Here is a 23702-nt window from a genome sequence, read left to right as displayed (position 1 = left end):
AATAATTGAATAAGTTTAACTGAGATTGCTCACCCTTTCATATTGTATGTAGATTAGTATTGACCAGAGACTAAAACACTTGAATCTTCTTGAGGTTAGCTATTATTTTATTTATAAAGGAAGATGCTATTTAGATTTCTAGTCAAAAATCGGGTCAGTGCCGCTGTTTTTGTATAGGGGGGGGGGGGAACTAATTGGCTTTTAAACATAAAGATCTAAAATTGGCATATTTCAGGCAGCTGGTGCATGCATGCTAATTGGGTTGCTATGATATCTAAAAGTTGCTACAAATGGGCATTTCTAACTAGATTTGTGGAGCAAGTTTATCTTCCGGTGATTAGCAAACAGCATGACTAATTCTCCATGCAAGCCGCAGAAAGGCTGAATGTCAATTACTTGGAGACCTTTTGGAAAATATTAAAAGGTTATTCAGCAAGTCAAATGTATCTCTCGGAGGCCATTGAATCTTGAGGCTAATTATGGCCGTAAAATCAAAATGCTTAAGCTCATCTTTAGCTACACCTGCATTGGCTTCTTGGGAGGTATAATCACCCCCCAGATGAACAATTTACTATATGCATTAATGGGAACCTACAGTCCTGTAAAAAAGCAATTTATTACCGCATCTAAGTTCCCTTCCACCAGTGTGATGACTGTCTACCCTGCCCCTTTGACTTTAGAAAGTGAAGTTTAAAAAAATCTGTCTCTCCCCTTTCAAAATGAGTATTTAAAAATATAAAATCTTTTTTTAAATACTCAAATTGAGCAGTCAAGATATGACAAAGGACTACACTTGACAATAGGCAGAGCTACCACCGTCAAGTTTTATTTATTTATTCCCCCCATCACTAGTGACGACTGTAGGGGAAAAGTAATTGTCTTGCAGGATCCTCAATAGATCTTGGTGTTGTATTCTTTGTGTGTGCCAGAGTACAACACTGATTATAGGCTTCTAGCAGATGAAGCGCAAGGAGCCAAAAAGGACTGAATTGATTATGTCAGTGGCCGCAAAGGACAGGTAAGTAAAACTAATTTTGTACTGTATCCCGCAGCCCCCAGACTTCAGGAAGAGCAGTCATGGGGTCTTTGCAAAGTCCGCAAAGACCCCAAACCGTGTTAAAACTGCCACGGCACACAGAAGACTTCATTGACATGAAGTGGTGTGGTTGCCTCTTGTGGTCCTTTTTAAGATCGAGAGTCTCTCGTCATGCTCTTTAAAAGGCTATGTACCTGGGGTGATTTTTTTTCGCAAGTGTTTCTAAATATTTGCCAACACTCTCTTGTATAACAAATATTGGATTTATTTTCAAGTAACACTTAACTTTCTGTATATATTTACATCCATACCAATACACCCTTGTTTACTCTACCAAGGATGAAGCTTGTTGGCTAAGCGAATTTAACCATTATATTTGCCCCTCATCCCCATATGCCAATACGATCTGTATGCACACACTACTCCTTTTTTATTTTTAATGAACGTGATTTGCAGGCCTTGTTGTTTATTACCTTATTTAACCCCTTAAGGACACATGACATGTGTGACATGTCATGATTCCCTTTTATTCCAGAAGTTTGGTCCTTAAGGGGTTAAAGGAACCCTCCTTTTGCAGTGGCGTGGTGCAATCCTATTGTAAGTAGTCAAAATATTGTTAGTACAGTTTGATCCTTAACTGGGTCCCTTGGATGACTGCAGCCTCTGATTCTCCTCTTCTTTAAAAGACTTTGGTTAACTGTACAGAGATTAGCAGGGTCATGCAGGATTGCACTTATTGGCAGAGTGCAAAGCTTAGACAAATGCTGTTATCTGGAAGTTTACTTTTAAATGTTGCATGATAGGCATTTTGTTTATGATGGGTTAAATCTCTTATATTGCATATAAGCTGCTGTGAATAGTCCATAAAATGTATTAAGCCAATGTGCCTTTCAAGCATGTCTCTACCCATTGTATTAAAATCAACCTTTGTTCCTTTGATTAGGCAATATTTAAAGGTATTTAAAAAGCCTTTCCATGCACAGCACAATTTTGTTAATGACTAATGTGGAAGCCTGTGCTTTCATCTCTGGATATGTGTGGTTTTACAGTAAATCTCACTGATCATAAAGTGGAAATGATTAAACTTACATTTCAAATATGGACGTTGAGTTTTGAGAGATTGCAGTGTCGTAATATTCCTAAGTAAGGTAAAAACCGGAATCAATGTTTTGAGATTTCCAAGTTAGGACCTAATCTCATCTGTTTTAATGCTTTCTGAAATAACCTTTTTTTTGCTTAGCAATTATGTGAATTCTTGCCTTTTTACAATTGCCTGCGTGAATCATCCCACTGACAGTGGTGTGTATAAATAAGGAGTAAATATTAATAGGAAAACTCTATGCACAGTAGGGGCTATTGGGTTATTTATAAGGAGCAATAGTGATACAAAGTTCTACAGGTGGATGAGCTACCATGGAAACCAATGGAATGTGCGGCAGGTCCAAAATTGCTCATTTTAAATAACCCTCAGTGTATCTTTTGTATAAGAAGTATCCTGCTGCTTGCTTTTCTGATGCTTATTACCCCTGTCAGATCACACTGCAAAGGGTAACCCTTGTGATTTAGGCCCATTCTATTGTACTAAGGGCACTGTAAATGTCATGTAGAACACTTTATATGTGGAATGGTATACGTGCAATCTCCTTACTTCGTTTTCAGTACTGTTCAGATTGTGAAGGATAGAAGTACTTTTTATTTATTTATTTTTTGAAAAAATTAAATGACTTCACTCTACTTTTGTAATTGCCTATTGTAGCTTAATTCCCACACACACTTTTGACATTGTAGGTCTCAGTAGCTCTGACTTTGTTTTCCCCTCCCTCCAGTCAAGCAACGGCTTGAATTACAATCTGGTAATTGTGAAAGGGAAACTTGTATTCCGAACACTATAGCTCCCTCTGCATCCACCCTCCCTTGCACCTACACCCTACTGCCAATATAGGGTAAAAAAAACATTACATTTTCTTACCCGGTCCCAGCGTCCATGTCCCTTGCTATTTCACCGCCTTCGTCATCAGACGGGGAGTTTAATTATGTGCTGCAATCTCTGCGAGCTCATTAGGCCCTTGCTAATGAGGCCTGTTGCTGCAATGCTTTCCTATGCGGCTTAAAGTGATGCTGGATGTCCTCATGCGGAGCCTAGCAAGCCAGAAGCTCCTATAGAGGCTGTCTTAGTGCTTCAGTTAGCTCTGACCAGCTCCTTCTGCTAGTGGTCCAAGACTTCCTGATTAAGCATCACCTGAAGCTCTCAGCCTGTCACTAGCTCCCCATTCATAATGCTGTGTGGAAAAAGACACTTACTGAATTGTAGTTGGTCACTAAAACATTCAATATAATTCCATGTGGTTTATAGTGATCTCCTAGTTATTGTAACGGCCCTAAAGACCTTCTGTAACTCCTGGCCATATACAATTTCAAGGCACTATTTTTCCTGTTTTGAGTAAATGTTCAAACCAAATAATTAAAAATAAATCTCAAGGAATACTTATTTTTTTTTACATGAAATCTGTTATCTTAAGTGTTTTTAACCAGTCAAGTATTTTCTAGGTATATCAATGCTCCAGGAAGCCTCTTTCTCGTGAGACTGAGAACCATACAAGTACCTGGTACACCTTTCTTGTTTTGATCATTCAATCTACAGGCAGAAGAAGATACCAATGTTAACCACTTCTATAGGTAGCTGATATCGCCCAGGGAATCAAAAGTATAAATGTTGAATGCGGCTCAGTCGCCACACTAAAAATTCACGTACGTGTGTATGTATGAAATACTTATATTGACTGTGTTGGGATTTCATTGTACAGTCAAAACTTATAAGACAAAGTAGTCTTGAGGAGAAAAACCTCAAAGTCTTGACAAGTCTTATCATAACTTGGCTGACTGAGCACAAAGAGGTATAATGTATTACACTTACGTAGTTTTGTTTCTTTGAGACCTACTTGCAATATGTTAAGAGACCTAAACCCTATTGAGGAGTGTTGAAATAAATAATTGTAGCTGATGATGTTTTAATACTACCATCCTATTGCTCAGGAGCACAACCTAGAAATATTGATCTATAACTAAGATTACAGCTTTCATAAGTTTTCCTCATTCTGTGATTATTATTATTTTATTTATAACGCGCCATCAAATTCCGTAGCGCTGATTGTTCATGGACCTAAAAGGTTTTAGTAGCTCAAGCAATGTTTCCCCCCTCATCTCCTCCAATACCAGACTGTATGGGCTTAAAAACCTTTTAATGTGTTTTTTTTTTTTTTTTTTTTTTAAAAAGCTTAAAACTACTTGTTTATTCTGTTTTGGAGGCTTTTATTTTTTCCCTACAATGATGGAATAGCCCAGCAGAGATTAAAAAAAATTGAGGCTTTCTTTAATTTCTTGGTTTTTGGTTTTATCTTGGATTACTGGCTTCTCTCCTGGTGTTTTCCATCTAGGATCTGGGTACCTCTGTCTTTTAAATACCGTTTGATTTTTGTGAGACATCCTGACACATTTGCATTATAAAGAGCCTTTTTGATGGGGTTTAAATCTAGTTGAAAAGGCACTTTAACCTTTTAACCCATCGAAGAGGCATTTGTACAAATGATTGCATGTGCATTTTATGTTCAAATTGTCCCCATCACTGGGATCCTTTTTAACTGATTAACCAAGCACATGAATGACTAGGCAGCACTTAGTAAATGTGCTGTCCCACTTTTGCTATGTACTACTTTGCCTAATAACTTTTTACCAAAGAGCTCGAACAAATAGTTTTGTAGGGTCCCCCTCCCCCATAACCATTTTACAGAATTGCAAATAACATGCATTAAAATATATATGTAAGACTCTCCTTTTGCCTCCCTCCTCTGATAGACCATCATTGATTTCTGCTGAAATCTCTCGGCAACTCACTTGTTTTATAGCTTTTGTTGCATGGTAGCTCTCGTGAATACATATAATACAATTTTAAAAAGTGCCAATTTCGAGGCAGAGCAGACACCTCTACCATATTGTTTACCTTTAAAACTTGCTGGAAGTAGGGATGGTGTGAATTCGTATTTTTTTATGGCAGTAGGCACACCATTTCTTCTACCCTGTACATGTGGTTTTAAAAACAAAATCTGCACTCCAAGTAATGGTCTGGGTGATTTGTGATACATGTCTGGGCTAAGCTGCATGGATAGTATGGAAGGGATTCTAAGGCAGTACTTCACTCTCTTTGGATATCACTCTTAGTGCAAAATCTCTGCTTACTTTACTTATCTCACCTGCCAAAAAAGCAAGTTCCCATTTTTTAAGAAAGCATTGTTCGTATGAACCAGAATTAAAAGCAAAGGGTGTGGCATGTTGGCTACATATATGTATTGTGGGCTGATAAGGAGGTGGATTGGGTTGCTGGCCTGTTTCTGAACTCCGCTTAATGAATGGTTGCTAAGCAAATTGCATCTCAATCAGTTTAATCCTCTGGATGCCATGTAAAGGTCTGCTCTTTGGAAAATAGAGCAGCACCAGTCACCAAACTGACAGCAGGTCAGCTCACAATAACTAGCTGTAAATAGCTGCTTAGATTTCAGAGCTCGATGATATGACCAGGCTCTCTTAACGCTGGCTTGAATGTCATGTTATTGTCATTCGTTGGTTCTGTGCATTATGCTTTCTAAAGTAACCGGTGTATGTATCTGTGTTTCCAAGTTTCAGAGGATTCTTGCTATCCGTTTCATTTTCAAAGGCATGTACACATTCTTTAATTCCTGCCCAATATGCCCAACAGTTCTAGAAACCTTGAAAATATTGAGTGGGCAAAAAAAGACTGTTGGTCAGATGCATGCAAGCATTGCATGTTTTTTTAAAAAATAGAATACTATTGCTTTCATGGTGTTTAAATATAACAACAATATAGAAATTTAACCCCCCCCCCCCCCCCAATTTCTAAACTGTTGATTTTAGTCTTATGTAAAGTTCGTACACCCCGCAGTAACACAGCTACATGTTCACTGTCAATTACTTAAATAATTTTATAATTACAATAATTGTTTTAGCACTAGAAGTACTGTTTTTGTTGCGTGGCAGTGGTTTGCCTAATTTTCCGTGCACGTCTAAATCAGCCGACCAGTGAAATGCACTGCGCAATTGAAATACTTGGCAGAAGCTTTCCATCACTTTGCATATTAACAACCCGTCTAATCATGCTGCCCTTGGGTTTAACCTAGATGAGTATCTACAGGCATGACAGTGCAAACAAATGACCGCCTTGCAGGTATGCCCCTAGCCAAACACTCCTTCCAATCTATACTTTTTATCAACACTACAGACAATTGATCTTGTATACATCACCTGTCCGCATTCCTGTTTTTGCAGAATGTGAAAGGATAGGTGATAGTAAAAAATGGTCAAAATAAAGTCAAACATGTTACTATGCTGAATCTGAATAAAGCATACAAAATGCCATCTAGCAAAGTGCAGTGGGGGGAAACTGCAGCAGGTGCAATACTAGACTACCCTCTATAGACTGACTACCCATGCTCTAAGAGTTCAGCTATAGACTAGATGGCTGAGTGTTCCTTTTAAAACTTTACCAAAGAAAGTATCAAAGAAATCACCGTGTATGAAGTATAGCACTTAATGAAAACAATATTGCAGTGATTGGGGGTTATTGAGTTCTGTGAATTATTTTACTCTGGTGCAGATAGGTAGGCAGTATGTGTGTATTTTTGATTTTTTTTGTTAATGCAAATCAACATGCAAAGAATATAAAGTTTGTAAAATGTGTATATTTAAAGGCAAACTATGAAAACTGCATAGTTACTTAGCAGTCACACATGCTGTTATTTAAAGGAACACTCCCACCCTTCCAAAACCTATTTTTTGATATATATATATATATATATATATATATATATATCTCTATATCGTGCCTCTCTTCTCTGCACATGCAGTACAACAAGCATGTATTAAATTGGGGTAGAGAGATGTGTAGTGTATTAGATTCAGGGGCATTCTCCATTTCAGTCACATTACCAAACTTTTCTTAATATGTCAAGGTAGTTGGGCTGAAACATTAGTTATATGCAAATGCACATCTCCTTAAAATAAATCCGCTCTTTTGTTTACTTTGAAGCGTTATGAGCGTGAGGACATCCAGTGTCAGGCAACTTTTTCATACTGTACTTTTCAAAATAAATCTACCTTTCCTTTGAAAACTGAAGTTTTTGTTTTTTTGCGGCCCACATAAACTTAAACCTTGATTATTTGGCCTGTGGTAGCCTTTGAGTAAGGTTAGCTGGAAAGATGAGTGTCTGCAGATGCCCATCAATGGGCACCCTATTTTCCTCACTATTTTCCATAAGCTTTAGCTGACCGATCAACTCGATCAACTGTCTGTCAAACCCTTTGTTATACAGCAGAGTTAAGTGGTTTATTGCAGAAGTAAATAAACATTTAAACTTTTTATAAATTTAAGATTGCATTTCTGTTACTTTCTTGTTTGTTTAGCTTAGTGGAGCTAAACTCAAGAAGCATCAATTGCCCAGGGCAATTGCCTTGCAAAGACTTTTCTTGTTGAACTGTATTGGGAGATCAGTGATTGGACAGCCACAGAAAGTCTGGGTGGGGTAGAAGGGGAATTCTTGTAAAGGCTACCAACATGAGATCTGCACATTTAGATATACCCCAAACTTAAAATGTATACTCAAATGCATGCCTGTTTTTATTGGGGGGAGGGGGGCGAGGAATATCTATTGTATTGTGGCTTATTTAATATATGGAACAGGGCAGTTGAGTGTCTCTCTTTAAATGGTAGGAGTGTTCCTTTAAAGCAAACCTAAAATTCTCATCTTAAAAGATTTGTTTTTGCTTACTTTGGATTTGTTGTAACTTGAACACCCCCTGTTTTTGCATTAGTTATAAAACTTTGCAAATATTTCAACTGACCTGTTTTTTTTTTTTTTCCCTACCCAGAAAGAAACCAGTCTGTTGCATATATGCATCAAATGTATGCTGTGGGTTTCAGTAGATGTTATGTAAAGTATTCAGCCCATCTCACATTAAAAGTCTATTTTTATAAATGCCTCCTTCTACAAAATAGGCTACTTTTTTCTGTGAGGGCTTAGAAAAGTTCAAAACAGAGGAAGAGTCTGTTTTTGTGCTGAATTAGCGTAGAGGTGGGTGACCCTTCACTTTTATAGATGTATATTTTGTTACTTGAGCCTGCATTTCAAATAAAATCATAATTTTCCTCATTTTATATTTTGCACAGAATATGTGAAATATTCAGATTTGTGGGATAATTGTGGCTGGTGGTGGGTTAAAGAAATAAGAAGGCCTAGAATAGATGAAGTTTTCAGAATGCATTTTCCAGGAATTCTTAACTGTTCTCATGTGTCTACAGTCTATGCTAATGTCCTTTTAACTGTAGATTCATTTACTGCATTTTAATGCTATTCCGCTTCCTTTTGTCCTCAAGATAATTCCACCCTTATGTAAATTCTGCCCAATTTACAGTAGGCTTATCTGCAACAAATGTAAATGCCACTTGGAGAGCCTTGAATTAAATCGTGTTTGAAACCTAATGCAAGCTGATTTCAAACAGTGATGCCTTGTGTAATCTCCTGTCTTTGTGGCATCATTTATAGGGAATTGTGTATAAAAGAAGACACCTGTTTGAAAGATCCATATAGTCCTATTTAGGATCACGCGAAGTGGATGTCGGATGGGGGGGGGGGGGGGCGGGGGCTTTTGGTAATTTTTTCTTTCTTTTTTTTCCCCCTAGCTGTTTCTTAATGTCTGCTACTCCAAGAAAAAAATATTCTTCCCTGACTGTTTGACAAGCCCAATCCAGCTATGAACACCGCGCATTGACATTTTAAGGTTAAGACTGCCTCTAGTCTTCATTCAATAAATAGAAAGTTGGGAATTGGCAAAATAATTTTCATTGGTCGGCATGCATTTGTCAGCCCCTGCACTGGTTTTGAGTCTTGAGGTTCAGCATGCAAATACATTAATGAGAATTCCACTTTTTTTTTTTTAATTTTTTTTTATTTTATAAGAATGTTTTAAATTCTTTATTTTGTCGTGCAAGGAAGGTACATAGCAACAAGCAATGCCACAATAGCGATTGCAAGCGAAATGGTCAACATATTAGAAACAATTGTTTGGCATAGTATAACATTGCACATTTTATATGTTAATGTAGATGTGTCGAGAATGGAGTCCACATGTCAGCTAAGAGATAAGGGAGGCAGGTTATTCATATAGCATAAACAAGCTGGCATTATTGAAGTATTATAGGGTCGCATGCTTAGCAGAAGCACTCACTTTTTATAGTTAAAGTATTGTAGCTAGTTAAACATAATATCGTGAAACCGTTTAAACTGAATATCCTTGTTGCAGAGGGAACATAGGTTAGACATGTCAATGTGGTTAAGTACCAAAGTAAAACTGTTGATATGGTATCCCTGACGGTCAAGACTTCGAGGAGCACCGCCTGGGATAATACATCAAGTAAGGCTTCATCTAGAGTGTGAATGGTCCACTCTATGTGGCCCTGGGGGAGTTCTAGTATTCCGGGGCGTGCTTGTGGACCGATAGTGCAATGAACAATACTAGCAGTGGTTACATGGCGTACCGGGAGGAATGATGGGCTATGTTGATGGGTTACGGTGTTGTGCTGCACAGGTCGTGTGTAGGTGTATTAAAAATTGATAATTAACAGTAAAGAAGATAAAAAAATAAGTATAAAGGAAAATAGCAAATAAAAAAAAAAAGGGGAAACAATTGTATCCATCAAAGGAGCATGGTTAACCTTAGGGTAAATGGTCCTTGTGCCTGCTCTTGTGGTTCAATAGTATTGGATGCCTTTCAGGGTCTGTGGTGTCATGTGGTCATACAGCAATAGGTTTAAGGTGACATATATTATAATTGCGCTTCGTGGTGTGCAATCGAGGTTGCACAGCCCGTAAGCTCTACCTAACTGGAAGGGGGTCGACCCTGTGACCTGTTTGCTAAGGTTAACGGCCATAAGTTATATGGCTTATTTGGCAGGTCCCTACCAAGGTGAGGGCTGTCTTAGTGTCATATGGGTTGCCGTAGCACTCATTTACCCCCGAGCGCTGGGGGGGGGGAGCGCGGGTGTATTGTGTAGTTGAGCTATAAGGGTAAAGTTGCGGGGGGGATGCTAAACCGGTGTATAAGCTTATGGAAACATCCATTAACAGTCACTGAGGAATAAAAAAACAAACATAAAGCAGAAAAGGGTCCGCATGTTGTGGAGGATATTACAGTGCGTAGAACTGTTTTTCCCCTGACTCAGCCGGTGTCGGCCGCGGCCCTTGGTACAAACGATACCACTCTGTCCATGTCCCATGTGCCATTCCGTCTGCCTCCGGTTTCCACCCGAGTAGCGAGGCCCAGCTTTAGGAGAAACGTCTCCTATTCCTCTGCTGAGGTGAGTTAATGAACGTGTCCGTCCTTGGTGGCCTGGAGGGTGCGGGGCTTTATCCACCTATAGGGGATTCCCTTTGAGCGTAGGGTCTGTGTGACCGTCTGGAGGGACCTTCTCCAGGCCAGCGTGGATCTACACAAGTCCTGCATGAATTGCAGTTGCATTTGTTCAAACAGGTCAGGCGTTCTGTTCCGCACTGCCTTCTGGACTGCCATCTTGTCCCGGTTTAGCACAAAGCGGACCAGCACGTCGCGGGTGGTCCCAGCAGGGGCCCTGTTGGATTTTTGGAGGCGGAAGTTGGAAGCCATCTTTTTTTTGGAAGCCATCTAGTTGTATCCCTTTAGCCGAGCGTTGAGGCAGCAGGGACGCCAGCAGACGACGCAGAAACTGAGGTAATTCCCCGTCGTCCACAGCCTCAGCTATGCCCCTTATTTTCAGATTGTTGCGCCTTCTTGTATCCTCCATGCAGTCCAGTTTAATCTGGATCGCCGCGTGGGCCGCCTGCAGTTGGTGTATCTGTGTAGTGTTGCTGGCTTGTTGGTGAGCCACAGATGTGATGCGGTCCTCAGTGGCCTTTGCTCGGGCAGAGATCCCAGCGACCTCTTCTCTGATGATGTCGAGGCCGGCTGTGAAGTAGGCCCGAAGATTCTTCATGGCCTGGATGTCGCCTTTCGTGGCCGGTGCCTGTAAGTCCTCAGGCGGTGGCTCGGCTGCGGTCCCTCCTGTATATGTGATTTTGTCCAGGGGGTCCATACAGTCTTCCTCGGAGGAGGAGTAAGGGGAATCGGGTGGCGCCGCCATTTTGGCTTTAGGCCGCTGTAGTAGCAGGTCGCTGATATTGCGGGAGCCTTCCCCAGTGAGGGTTTTCATCTATTTGGCTTTCTTCCCCATATCTAGTAGAAGGTGTTGGGTGCTTTTGCTTTCGAGATCGGGCGTTCAGACGCCTTAAAGTTGATGTCTGTGTGGTTTGTCGCTGGAGCTCAGTCGCCATGCGTCCGCTCCCGTCCGAGTCAAAGCCACGCCCCCCAGAATTCCACCTTTTTATCCTCTGTGTAAGTGAATATTTTTCCCAACTATGTGAGACTCCCTTAAGGGGGGAAAAAAATAAAGATCTTAAGTTAATCTTGACAATTTATTATTCAATATCCACATCGTTGAAACTAAATGTTTGGTACAATGTTGTGCTCTGCTAATCTGTATAGATTAGGATGGCATTGCTGGACATGATACAAGGGGTATCTGAGGCGATTTGTAATAACGTAAGCTGCTTTACTGATACTGTTTATTGAGCTGACTGCCATAATGCAAATGCCAAGCTCAAACTTTACGGTTTCTAATTTTAACCTGTTAGCTCAGCCTTTTATTTATTTATTTTTTAATCTTGGGCGTTTCAATAAGTGACATTGATAGTGGTGGGTAATAACTATGCTTGCACAGAATTGTATATATTTAAGATGTTTTCATCAGAATCGTCAAAGGAGTGAATAGTTTAATGTAACTCTTATGGGGGGAAAAAGTTGTGGTTTGCGCTCACAATAGTGAACCATATTTTTATGTTGATGCGGTTGATAGAATGCTTTCATAAAAACAAAAAACCTAATCTGGATAATATATGTAGCGGTTTGACAAATACACACGGTTTTCAAGCTAGGTTTGCCAACATGGCAATTTTGTTTTCCGATGCAGTGTTTTCTGGGATGATTGCACGATTACATTATTGTTGGGTTAGACTTGTGAGATGCTGTTATGTGTACAGAGGGACAATGGCCATCAGCTAAAAGTTAGTGGTTCAGCAGAAGAAATCTATTTAGAGGTTGTTGTTTTTTTGTTTTGTTGGGATTTTTTTGTACCTGCAGTAGAGAAAATTAATCAGATCAGAATTGTGGTGTTTATTGAAGTGGAACCCTGCTCACTATTGCTGGTGGCATACAGAACTCCATGAATTTGTTCTTGTTTGTCTACAAATTATTGGGAGCCGTTTCAATTGCATTCAAATACTCCTTGCCAGCAATTGCTTTGTTCAAAGTAGGGCTTCAGTTCAATTATGTCCAATTAACTTTATTGCAGATAGCAGAGATAATTGCTTCCAAAAAACTGACTTGCCTGTGGTTGTCCCAGAGCTAAAATATTAGCTTGACTGAATTTTCTTTAAAAAAAAAAAAAAAAAAAAAAAAAAAAAAGATTAAATGCTGCACTGCTGGTCTGCCTGTCCTCTGCTTACACATTTCTCACACGTCAAGGTGGGTGTTTGTATATTTTTAGTTTAAAACCTTATATAGATCCTTTTGATTTAGATGTTGGTAATTAAACCGACGGGAAACAGATGACTGAATTCTAAATATCTGAAATTACTCAGAATTTTATTTTATTTTTTGTGGCCAGTTAGTAAGCAAATATTTAATTTGATTGTGATAGGGCTTTGCCGTGTGCAGTCCCTCTTTTAATGAAAATCTCCTTTTGGTTAACAATCGAGTCCTGTTAAGGGTGAATCAAAGTAAATTTTGGAAAAAGAGCTAGCGTTTACTATAACATGCAGTGATTGGTGTAAGCCTTTTGTGGTCTTTAAAAAATATATTCATTTCTTGAACATTTTAGAAACTTTTATTACAATTCTATAGAGATGGTACATGGTCCCATCACGATTAGCTAAAATTTCAGACGAACCACCAAATTGTTGCCGGTGTTATCATTCAGATGGGTCTGTGATACATATATGGTAGACCTGCCCCAGGATCAAAACTCTATGGAGTATACTTTAATCTTGTATATTTTTTAGGCGACATACGCCTTGAACAAAAAGCAGAGATTGCCTTACTGCACATAATAGGAAGAGATTTGAATAAATTATCTGATTTGGTGATTTCTCATTGCTTTATGGCTACCAAACTTCTTATCGCGAGATTGTGGAACAATATTGAGATACCTTCTAAGGATCATCTCAAAGCACAAGGGGAAAGGGCCTGATATCCATGAATATAATCTCTAATTGTAGATTTCTGGAGCAATATACAATCTTGATTGAGAAGATCAAGGAGTGGTAAAATAAAAGGTCCAATAGGTTTCTCTAAAGCAATGGAGGGCTGTGGGTGAGCTGCAGGAGGAGGTCGTTAAGCCCTTTGAGTTTCAATTGTGGTAGGAACCTTGAGCATTTAATATTTGCTGATTTTTCCTTGAGCTTTGTTTAGTTTAGTTTTTTTTTAACTTTTGGTTAAGGATGAGGCGAGAATGTGGAGAGCACTCTGACCACGTATTATATAATCAGGTTGAATAGACCAATATTGTATGTCCTGGTGAGAATGATGAGGTTCCAAGCTTTTGTATTAACAATTGACAATATAACAGTAGATTTACTGTATTTGGGAACAATGCAATATGTTTATCTTTTTTATGTATGAAGTTTATCTCTGTATGGATGGTGTTTGATTTGGGAGAGATGTGTTGATCTACTCCCATATCTTAATTTTATGTTTGTTTAATTATGTATATGTGTGTTATATGAAATTCAATAAAACGTAAAGAATTTAAAAAAAAAAAGTAAATTTGGCAGCAGTATTTGCGTGAATATAAAGGGTTAATCCATAATGACACTTAAAAGAACACTATATAGCAGTGCTTGACAAATTTGATTGAAATCTAGAAGCCAGCAAAAACCGTTAGGAGCCAGATTTTTCAAAGTCAAAAATACAGTTCTTAATAAATCTGCATTGTGCACTTTATTTGGCTGCTAATACACTTGATTGCACTTTGTTTTTCTTTTTCATTTACTGAAACCAATAAAGCTCAAGACCTGGGAAAGCCTTTCAACTTTATTTTGAAGGCTCTTTATTTGATTCCAAATTGTCAGTTGCTAATTGGCGTATATAATTGTAATTCTGTTGTACAGTTTACACCATGCTGTGCCATTTCTTCCCTGGCATGATAACCCCTACTTTATTATATAGAACGGTGAGGGATGAAAACTCAGAGGGAATTGCTGGCAAGTTTAGGGGGGGGAAAAGTTAGTCCGCAAACTGATTTTGCTTTTTTACTCCCTGGATAAAAAATGGGTTTACTGGTCCAAGACATATTCAGTAATGCCACAAGTAAATCGCTGTAAAAAAAGAATGTCACTGCCGCTGTTTTTCAAATATAGTTTTACAGTATGTCAGTAGTTCGATTTTAAGTGAAACATTTTGTTAGATTCTTTACCCACGGAACTCTGACACGCGTGTTCTCTGTTGGCTAATCCGATCTCTTATCTGCTTTTTCATTGAGACATTTTACATAGTTGCAAGGTAACTGGTTTCCAGGACTCTTTGATTTTTAATATCCCGCCCACTAATACAAAAGGAAGTCTGACCTTCAAGAGGAGCCCCTATTGTAAGGCAGTTCCTGGCTAATTAAGGTGCTGCAAGCGGTAATTGATTGTGACTGTCTGTTGCTCTTACAGAGTTGGATTTCTTCCTGTTGGCTTTGAAGCAAAAGGGTACAGATAAAGGGAATCCAGTGCATACATCTCTTGCTGCAGATTATTATTGGTGCTTTTTAAAATACATTTTGTTTCCCTTATAAGAAAAACGCAGAATTTTAGTGAATTATATGTTACAGAATTTAGGCTGATAGATACAGATGTGATGGGACTTTCGCAGATTTACCATTCAGACTCCATTTATTAATATTCATTCTTTAGTGAATTGCCAGGAAAATGTTGTAACATTCAGACGTTTATTTTAACTGTATATATGGCATTTTTGTTTATATTCACAAGCTGGCATACAGTGTTTTGAGAACTGAATGCCTGAGCGTACATGCAGCAACTTGAGGCATTGTGGGAAAATATTGATACAAGTACCTGGAACTGATATGAAGCCAAGTGTGTGTGGTGTTAGTTTTTTATTTTTTTTTGGCAAACCTAGCTTGAAAACCGTGTGTATTTGTCAAACCGGTACGTAAATTATCCAGATTAGGTTTTTGTTTTTATGAAAGCATTCTATCAACCGCATCAACATAAAAATATTTATTTGTAGTAATGAAAATTGTAGAGAGAAGCTTCTTGTACTCGCTCCTGTTATTTTAGTGGATGTTTGATATCACACCTACATAAAAAAAAATGTTCAGTCAGACTGACCGTTTCAAAGCTTAAGCATTCCTCTGTAAAAAAAATAAAAATAAAAAATGGTTGGTGGCAATCTAAAAGATGCAGGCTGTCCTTTTCTTAATGTGATGGTCCTAAAAATGTTCTTGTCATGAACAATCCTCATGTTGGCAGTAAGCTGTAGTGTATAGCCATGCATCCCTATAAACACACTTTACTATAAATAAACATTTATTTCATTAAGCTGTTTACATTACTATACTATTGTAGATGTATGTGCAGTGTTTCTCTAGAACTCCCATTCTGCTGCACAGCATTTTATATGAAGTCATGTCGCCCTGAGTGACTTGGTATGAGTCTCCTAAGCAGAGACTGCTCACCTAACTTGTAAGTGTCCTGGCAACCACCCAGTCAGCGTTGGCATCATGTCTTCTGACTGTCAAATTTATTAGCCTCTCTGTAATGACTTCACACATTCAGCCTGTCACAACAGACTTAAAGATTGGTGAACAAAGCACAGACTCTGTAGTAGTAAACTAATATAAATGATCAGGCCAAATCCGTGTTCAGCCACTCATGTAGATATGGACTGATTGGTTAATGTATGTTGTCATGCCTCCTTTTTTTTTTTTTTTTTTTTTAAAACATTTATTTTGTTGGCTTATTGGCATCTTTGTAAGCCCCCATTTTTAAAAAGATATATATCTTTCACATAAAGAGGCAGTGTCAGAAACTGATAATGGATTGTTGCATACCAGTCAAAAATACTCTACACCAGGCATAGGCAACCTGTGGCACTCCAGATGTTTTGGACCACACCTCCCATGATGCTTTGCCAGCATTACGGGTGTACGGGCATTATGGGGGATGTAGTCCAAAACATCTGGAGTGCCAAAGGTTGCCTATCCCTGAGTCTACACAATGCCTTTAAAGGGGCAGTTTAGACACTATAAATGCTATATGCTGTTGCAGTGGTTTTGGTGATTGTAGACTATTATTGTGTCCCCTGGTTCTGCCCCTTTAAAATCAGCATCATGTTTTATTATCTTCAGAGGTATTTTGCTTTGCTATAGACTGTAATTTAATTTGTGTTGCATGATGTTTTAAGAGCTATGGATGAGTGCATGATTGTTTCTACTGGCAGTGAAAGGGTACCAGAGAGACCTGAATATTGTTGCCATTGCTGCTTCCATCAGGCGGGTGCTGAGAATTTGTGTATTTTTCTACCCCTGTCATTTGTATTTGAGGTTCTTTTTTTTTTTTTTTTTTTAAAGGCAGTTTTGAATTGTAAATGGTGAGGTCACAGGACGTCTTTCCTAATGTGTTTCAGATGAGCTTTGAAGGTTAGAAGCTAGTATTGTGACTGCTCCCTTTCTAAAGGGATTTGCAAACACGGTGTATTGCAGGCTGTGAGAAATTGCAGGTCTTATTTCATAGGGATAACATTCCAAAGCCTTTCCCTTCAATTATGTAATGTAGATTACCATTTTAGTTCTGCTGCTATCACACCAAGGATATTGCTTGCTTACACGCTAGGTATGTAACAGATTGTGTCAAGGTCTCTCTGTGGTTTTGTGTGTCTGTGTATAGCAGACCTTGGTATAACCAATCTATCTTCTACTGTGTGCTTATAAATCATGCATCTGTGTACAAAGTGCAAACCATGCCTTTCCTGTGGTATGCTACCAAGAACCACAAAATACAGATTTTTAACTGTTAACTTGACCGTTGTTAATCTCTGCCTTTGTTTTAATTATGGTTTATTTGCATGTGCAACTAAAGATCTTTATAGTTATTGCTTTTGAGGTAGGTTTACAAGGGTCAGGGTTGTATATTTAAAAAAAAAAAAAAGGTAAATACTCTACATGTGGCAGTTGCTCTCTGGTCCTAGAGGTGGCAGGTGCCTGCTGTCGGTATAAGAATAAAAAGGTATAAACAATATACCAGCAAGTGGAGCGCTATAATGAATATTAATATAAATAATGAGGGGGTATACTCACCCCTCCAACATAGTGATACAATGTGTCCAAATGTACATACAAAGTAAAACAACAAAAAGAGAGAATATAGTGCAGATGGTTTACAAAAATAAAAAATGAATAATAGTAGCAATTGGTTGAAACCACTCACGTGGGTTGGAGCCTATAAGCTATTGGCTCCGTAAGTGACTCCTTTTTGCTCTTGAGGCAGCAACACACCCCTTTATCCCAAACGATGTTCTCCCGAAGATATGGAACAAGCAGAGAGAGAGAACCTCATAGGTGGTATTGTACAGATAGTGTATAAAAAATAGTGAGATAGTAATTGTTATGCTCACCTTAGACAGAGCCTTGAATTCCTGGCTCTGAGGTTTGTTGGCAATATGCTAATTTATTGGGATAGCATTCCCCACATAGTGTTCCTGGAGGCTAGAAAGGACTATATGGACTGATATAAAAAAATAACGATTTATTGTAGAGATAAAAAATAATAAAAACAATATTAAGACTTCTCAAAAGCATATAAGCTAAAAGGTAGAAAGTCCAAGTATAAAAGTCCAAAACTCCAGCTAAACGTGTTTCACTCTTGTATGAGCTTCCTCAGTAGCTGTCAGCCACAGCTACTGAGGAAGCTCATACAAGAGTGAAACGCGTTTAGCTGGAGTTTTGGACTTTTATACTTGGACTTTCTACCTTTTAGCTTATATGCTTTTGAGAAGTCTTAATATTGTTTTTATTATTTTTTATCTCTACAATAAATCGTTATTTTTTTATATCAGTCCATATAGTCCTTTCTAGCCTCCAGGAACACTATGTGGGGAATGCTATCCCAATAAATTAGCATATTGCCAACAAACCTCAGAGCCAGGAATTCAAGGCTCTGTCTAAGGTGAGCATAACAATTACTATCTCACTATTTTTTATACACTATCTGTACAATACCACCTATGAGGTTCTCTCTCTCTGCTTGTTCCATATCTTCGGGAGAACATCGTTTGGGATAAAGGGGTGTGTTGCTGCCTCAAGAGCAAAAAGGAGTCACTTACGGAGCCAATAGCTTATAGGCTCCAACCCACGTGAGTGGTTTCAACCAATTGCTACTATTATTCATTTTTTATTTTTGTAAACCATCTGCACTATATTCTCTCTTTTTGTTGTTTTACTTTGTATGTACATTTGGACACATTGTATCACTATGTTGGAGGGGTGAGTATACCCCCTCATTATTTATATTAATATTCATTATAGCGCTCCACTTGCTGGTATATTGTTTATACCTTTTTATTCTTATATTTTGTACTTTATTGTGGATTAAGGTATTCCACTTTTTGTGTTGAGCTGCTTTTATTCAGGCACTTTAGTACATCACTCACTATCTCAGTAAGGGATAGTTATTGTTTTCTCTGCCTGCTGTCGGTAAATTAGACTTTTTTTGGGTGGGGTAAAAGTATTTTTTTCATATGAAATATTACATAGAAAAAAAAGGATGGGAAAATGAATCACCTTTCATTTTTCTCCAAGGTGCTTCACTCTAGATGTTTGCGAACTACGTTGGCATTGGTAATCCTTTTTAGGCTACCTGAACATCATGGGCAATGTAGTTACCATTTCTATGAACATGTTGTTTTTTTTTTTTTTTTTTTACCCTTTCAGGCTAGTGTTTAAAATCTATTCATGGCTTTGTCCTTTATTATGACACAATGTCCCTTGTCTGTAACAAATATTTTCCAGACTTATTTTCCACATTAATTTGCTTTGCCCAGCTGTCTCTTATTAAATGTCATGCCAGGCGGAACAACTATCACATTATTGTAATGGTAAAATTTCCTGTAGCCTGGTTAACTCTTTAAGGACACACAAAAAAGTTCAGTTACAAAACCAAAAATGTAAGGTTCGACCATAATTTACCTCTTTCATATTAAGTGCACCCAGGGCTTTAATTTCACATCACATAATGTGGATAAAAACTTAAGTTTGAGATATTAAGAAAGGTTTTCAGCGTTCTGCATTGCATGTTAACTGTGTATCTCATCCTATGGTTGACTCTTAACGCAATTAAATACACATTTGTATGCTGTGATGTCCCCTGAGTACAACAACCCCATCCCCATGTACATGTTTTATGAGGTTTTGGAAAGTTTACAGGGCTTGCCCATTTCTGTTTTTACACATTGCAAATCTGCCTGTTTCCTTTGAAACTGTTAAAGCAGCCCAGGAATGAAATTGACCCACTTTCGTGGCATACCATTCGCATGGTATCCACAATGGGGATAGGTCCAGTCTGTTTTAGTAGCCACTTAGTCGCAAAGTTACTGTACATATTTATTTTTTCATTTTTTGTTTGCCTTCTTCACACAAACTGCACTTTCACTGATCAAATACTGCTTTTAAGCAGGACAGCATAGCACACCATAACGGCGTTGAGAGATTATGGATTTCCACTTAAAGGACCACTATAGGCACCCAGACCACTTCAGCTTAATGAAGTGGTCTATGTGCCATGTCCATCTAGGTTTAACCCTGCCTGCTGTAAACACTGCTATGTTTACATATGGGTTAATCCAGCCTCTAGTGGCTGTCTCATTGATAGCCGCTAGAGGCGTTTCCGCTCTTCTCACTGTGATTTTCACAGTGAGAAGACGCCGGCGTCCATAGGAAAGCATTGAGAATGCTTTCCTATGGACTGGCTGAATGTGCATGCACATTCAGACGATGACTACCGAAGGAGGAGAGTCCCCAGTGCCAAGGGAGCCCGGCGCTGGAGAAAGGTGAGTGTTTAACCCCCTTCAACCCGGCGGGTGGGGGCACCCTCAGGGCACTATACTGCTAGGAAAACGAGTTTGGTTTCCTGGCACTATAGTGGTCCTTTAATGGACGACCGTGTTTGTCAGTTACATATCAATATATTTTCTGTAAACTTAAAAGGTTATTCCAATCATCATAACCATTACACCAGTTTAGTAACTTGTTGTAACATTACTGGGGAACCAGGCCAGGTTTCCCCACTGGATTCTGGTGGTCTAGTGACGTGCTTCTAACTTATGCAGAGCCACAGAAGCCTTGTCAGTTGCCATTTATTGTCTGCGAGCATAAGCTGACTGCTCTTGGCCAATGAATGCAGTTCCTTGCAGGGAAAGTTGCACATGTCTGATATTAGTCAACCCAGAATGCTAGTTTCGGCCTGGCTGCGGACATCCCAGTGATGCTGCCAGAGGTTCCTTCGGCAGCAGAAAGCTTATACTCCAAATGTGAAGTGTTATAATTATGAATTTATGGTATATATTTCATGTAGCACTGTTTAACTACTGATGATGGAACTTGTGGTTCAAAACACTTATGTTAACTGAAATTTGCTTGGTATCTAGGAGCAAGCTAAAAGTTAGGAGTTTTTTTTTTTTAAACTTACAATGCCTTATATTTAGCGACAAATATACAATTCTTAAAGACTCTAGTCACCAGAGCCACTTGAGTTTAATGTAGTGGTTCTGGTGTTTATAGCCGGTCCTTGCAGACTTATAAACACTGTCATTTCAGAGAAATGTAAGTTTCTTTTTAGTCCAGCTGTGTGCAGCACATATGTTCAATGTCTCCACGCTCTGCATGGAGGTGCTGAATGTGTACAAAGTGCAAACCATGCTAAGGGAAAAGCATTAGCTTGGCTGAGACCAGCAAGATTGATCTCTGCCATGGAGGTGGGGCCAGCCAGGGCAAAACCGGCACTCGCAAAAAATATCGTAAAATCCTTTCCCATGCGATCAGAACACACGCACAAATTAATTTATTTTATTTAAGCCCAGCCTGCCTACCTTTAAGAGAACTGGAGTGGCACCCTTCCCTAGGGTGCAGTGTGGCTGCAGAAATTTTCAAGCTCTTCTGGTTGTGCTCCATTGAGCGCTGCTTGGTGGTAGTAGGCCGGAGTAACATCACTGCAGGACGCATGAGAGCGCAGAACAAGAAGAACTTGAAGATTACAACTCCCTCGCCACCCCCCATCACTCTCTTAACCGACCGGCTCCGTTCTCCCTCACCACTGAACGTGCTGACAAACACCCAGGTGCCAGGACAAAATTCCTAATCGCCATGGCAATCTAGCATCTCGGACTTGTCGAACCCTGTCTTAACCTACTAGTCTTCATTCGATTGTTTCCTGAACTGTACACCTACTGTTTACTTTGTAAAACTCCAATAAAAAACCATATCATTGTAAAGTCCGTATGCGCAGTGTTTCATAGCGGACCTCTACATATATAGACTCCAGACACAATGATCACTTCAAAACGTCTTTAGGCACAAAATGAATATATGTACAAGTGAGGTGTGTTTTCTTTGTGTTTATACAGACAACTTTAATAAGGGATAATAAAATATGCATGCTTTTTGCAGGGCAGGTGTGATTTCCATTCTTTAAAGGAACACAAACGTTGGTGGGGGGGCAATAGACAGCCAATAGGAGAGCCACGTTTACAACAAATCTCTGTTTAGCGAAACTCCTCTCACAACCCCCCCCCCCCCCCATCCTACTGAAAAACATACAATTTAGGCATATAATACAGACAACTGTAATACTTGATAAAACATTTATTGGTAAATGCAATTAAGAAGGAAATCGGTGGAATGAATTACATTTTTAATATTGAGACTAGCTGAAGAATTCATTAATTTCATTAATTAACTTCTTACTGTATTTGTCTTTGTCTTTTCCATCTCCCCACCCTGTGTGTGTCTCTTTTCCATCTTTCTTCATGTACTGCAACCCTACCTGCAGATTTACAGCTTCTGTTTCTCTGATTCTCCTCTCGACACCTGCATTTTTTCCCTTATTTTACACCCCCTCTACAGACATAATTTTTTCCGTTGTATCCATCTGCTAGAAATGTCACTTTTTATAGCCATTCCCAATAGGCTGTAGGAAACAAGATGGCGTTATAGTTTGAGTAGAATGTCTTGCATGTAATGTCGTAATCCAATAATCATGAGTAGCTATTTATGCATTTTGTCTTATACATATTGTTGCATTGTAATATAACTTGCATTATCTTGTGTTTTTGTATTTGTTTTATAGTGCAAGAAAGAGTGGGATCCCCATGCGGTGTTAGTGCCGGTTTGCCATGCTGGCCTGTCTACCAGGACCAGGTGACCTCTCCTTCCAGCTTCTCTCTCACCCGCAGATGAACACTGGACTTCAGAAATGTAAGTTTGAAATTACTTTTCCTAGGGAATGAGTGTGGTTCCATTGTAACTGTTAATCACTGGCATGTCTTGATTTATAAAATACACATCTCCCTCTACATGGTAATCTCCAGGGCTGGTTATAATTATAAAAATAAAATCATTCCCCAACAATTGCAGCCCCCTATACCCTCCACTTCACTGCCTCCCACCAATGACATTTGTGCATTATCTCCTTCCCTCCCTTATACTCAGTTCGGTAGCTCACTGTATTTGTACACACCCCTTCATTGTAAATAACAGTGAGCAATGGGAACTATTTTTTATCGAGTTTTATACGATTTTGTGCTGGGATAGAAATCGCCCTTCACAGATGTGATAAAACCAGTACTTGTTTGTTCCATGGCTCACTGTGTTATAATGAAAGGGTGGGTACAAATTTCTCGCTGTACAAATTACAGCTACTGCTATATATTTATTAAAGGAACACTATTTTATAAGGAATTTATAAAGGAACACTATTATAGTCACCTAAACAACTTTAGCTTAATGAAGCCGTTTTAGTGTGTAGATCATGATTCTCATGTTTTACTGCTCAGTTCACTGCCATTTATGAGTTAAATCACATTTTCTGTTTATGCAGCTCTTGTCACACCTCCCCTGGCTCTGATTGACACAGCCTGCATGAAAACAAAACTGGTTTCACTTTCAATCAGATGTAATTTACCTTAAACAATTGTATCTCTTTCTCTGTAAATTGAACTTTAATCACATACAAGAGGCTCTTGCATGGTCTAGCAAGCTATTAACGTAGCAGGGGATAAGAAAATCTAAATTAAACAGAACTTGCAATAAAGGAAGGGTAAACTGTAGATGACTCTTTCCAGGAAGTGTTTAGGAAGGCTGTGCAAGCCACATGCAGGGTGACTAGGGTTCATAAACAAAGTGATTTAACTCTTACATGGCAGAGAATTGAGCAGTGAGACTGCAGGGACATGATCTATACACCAAAACTGCTTCATTAAG

The 23702-nt window shown here is 38.8% G+C and overlaps 1 protein-coding gene across 2 annotated transcripts in view; it reads left to right on the top strand.

Annotated features, from left to right (window-relative positions):
- FAM222B (family with sequence similarity 222 member B) overlaps positions 1–23702 on the top strand; it is a 61433-nt gene that overhangs the window by 33755 nt on the left and 3976 nt on the right. For both annotated transcript variants that reach the window (XM_063449970.1, XM_063449969.1), the window contains exon 2: positions 22570–22697. In XM_063449970.1, coding sequence (XP_063306040.1) covers positions 22616–22697 — 82 coding nt within the window. In that variant the 5' untranslated portion in view covers positions 22570–22615. The remainder of the gene's footprint in view (positions 1–22569; positions 22698–23702) is intronic.

Source organism: Pelobates fuscus, chromosome 1, assembly GCF_036172605.1.
Source record: "Pelobates fuscus isolate aPelFus1 chromosome 1, aPelFus1.pri, whole genome shotgun sequence".
Lineage (NCBI taxonomy): Eukaryota > Metazoa > Chordata > Amphibia > Anura > Pelobatidae > Pelobates > Pelobates fuscus.
The sequence above is the reverse complement of the archived record's forward strand: the minus strand, read 5'-3'. Positions and strand labels throughout refer to the sequence as shown.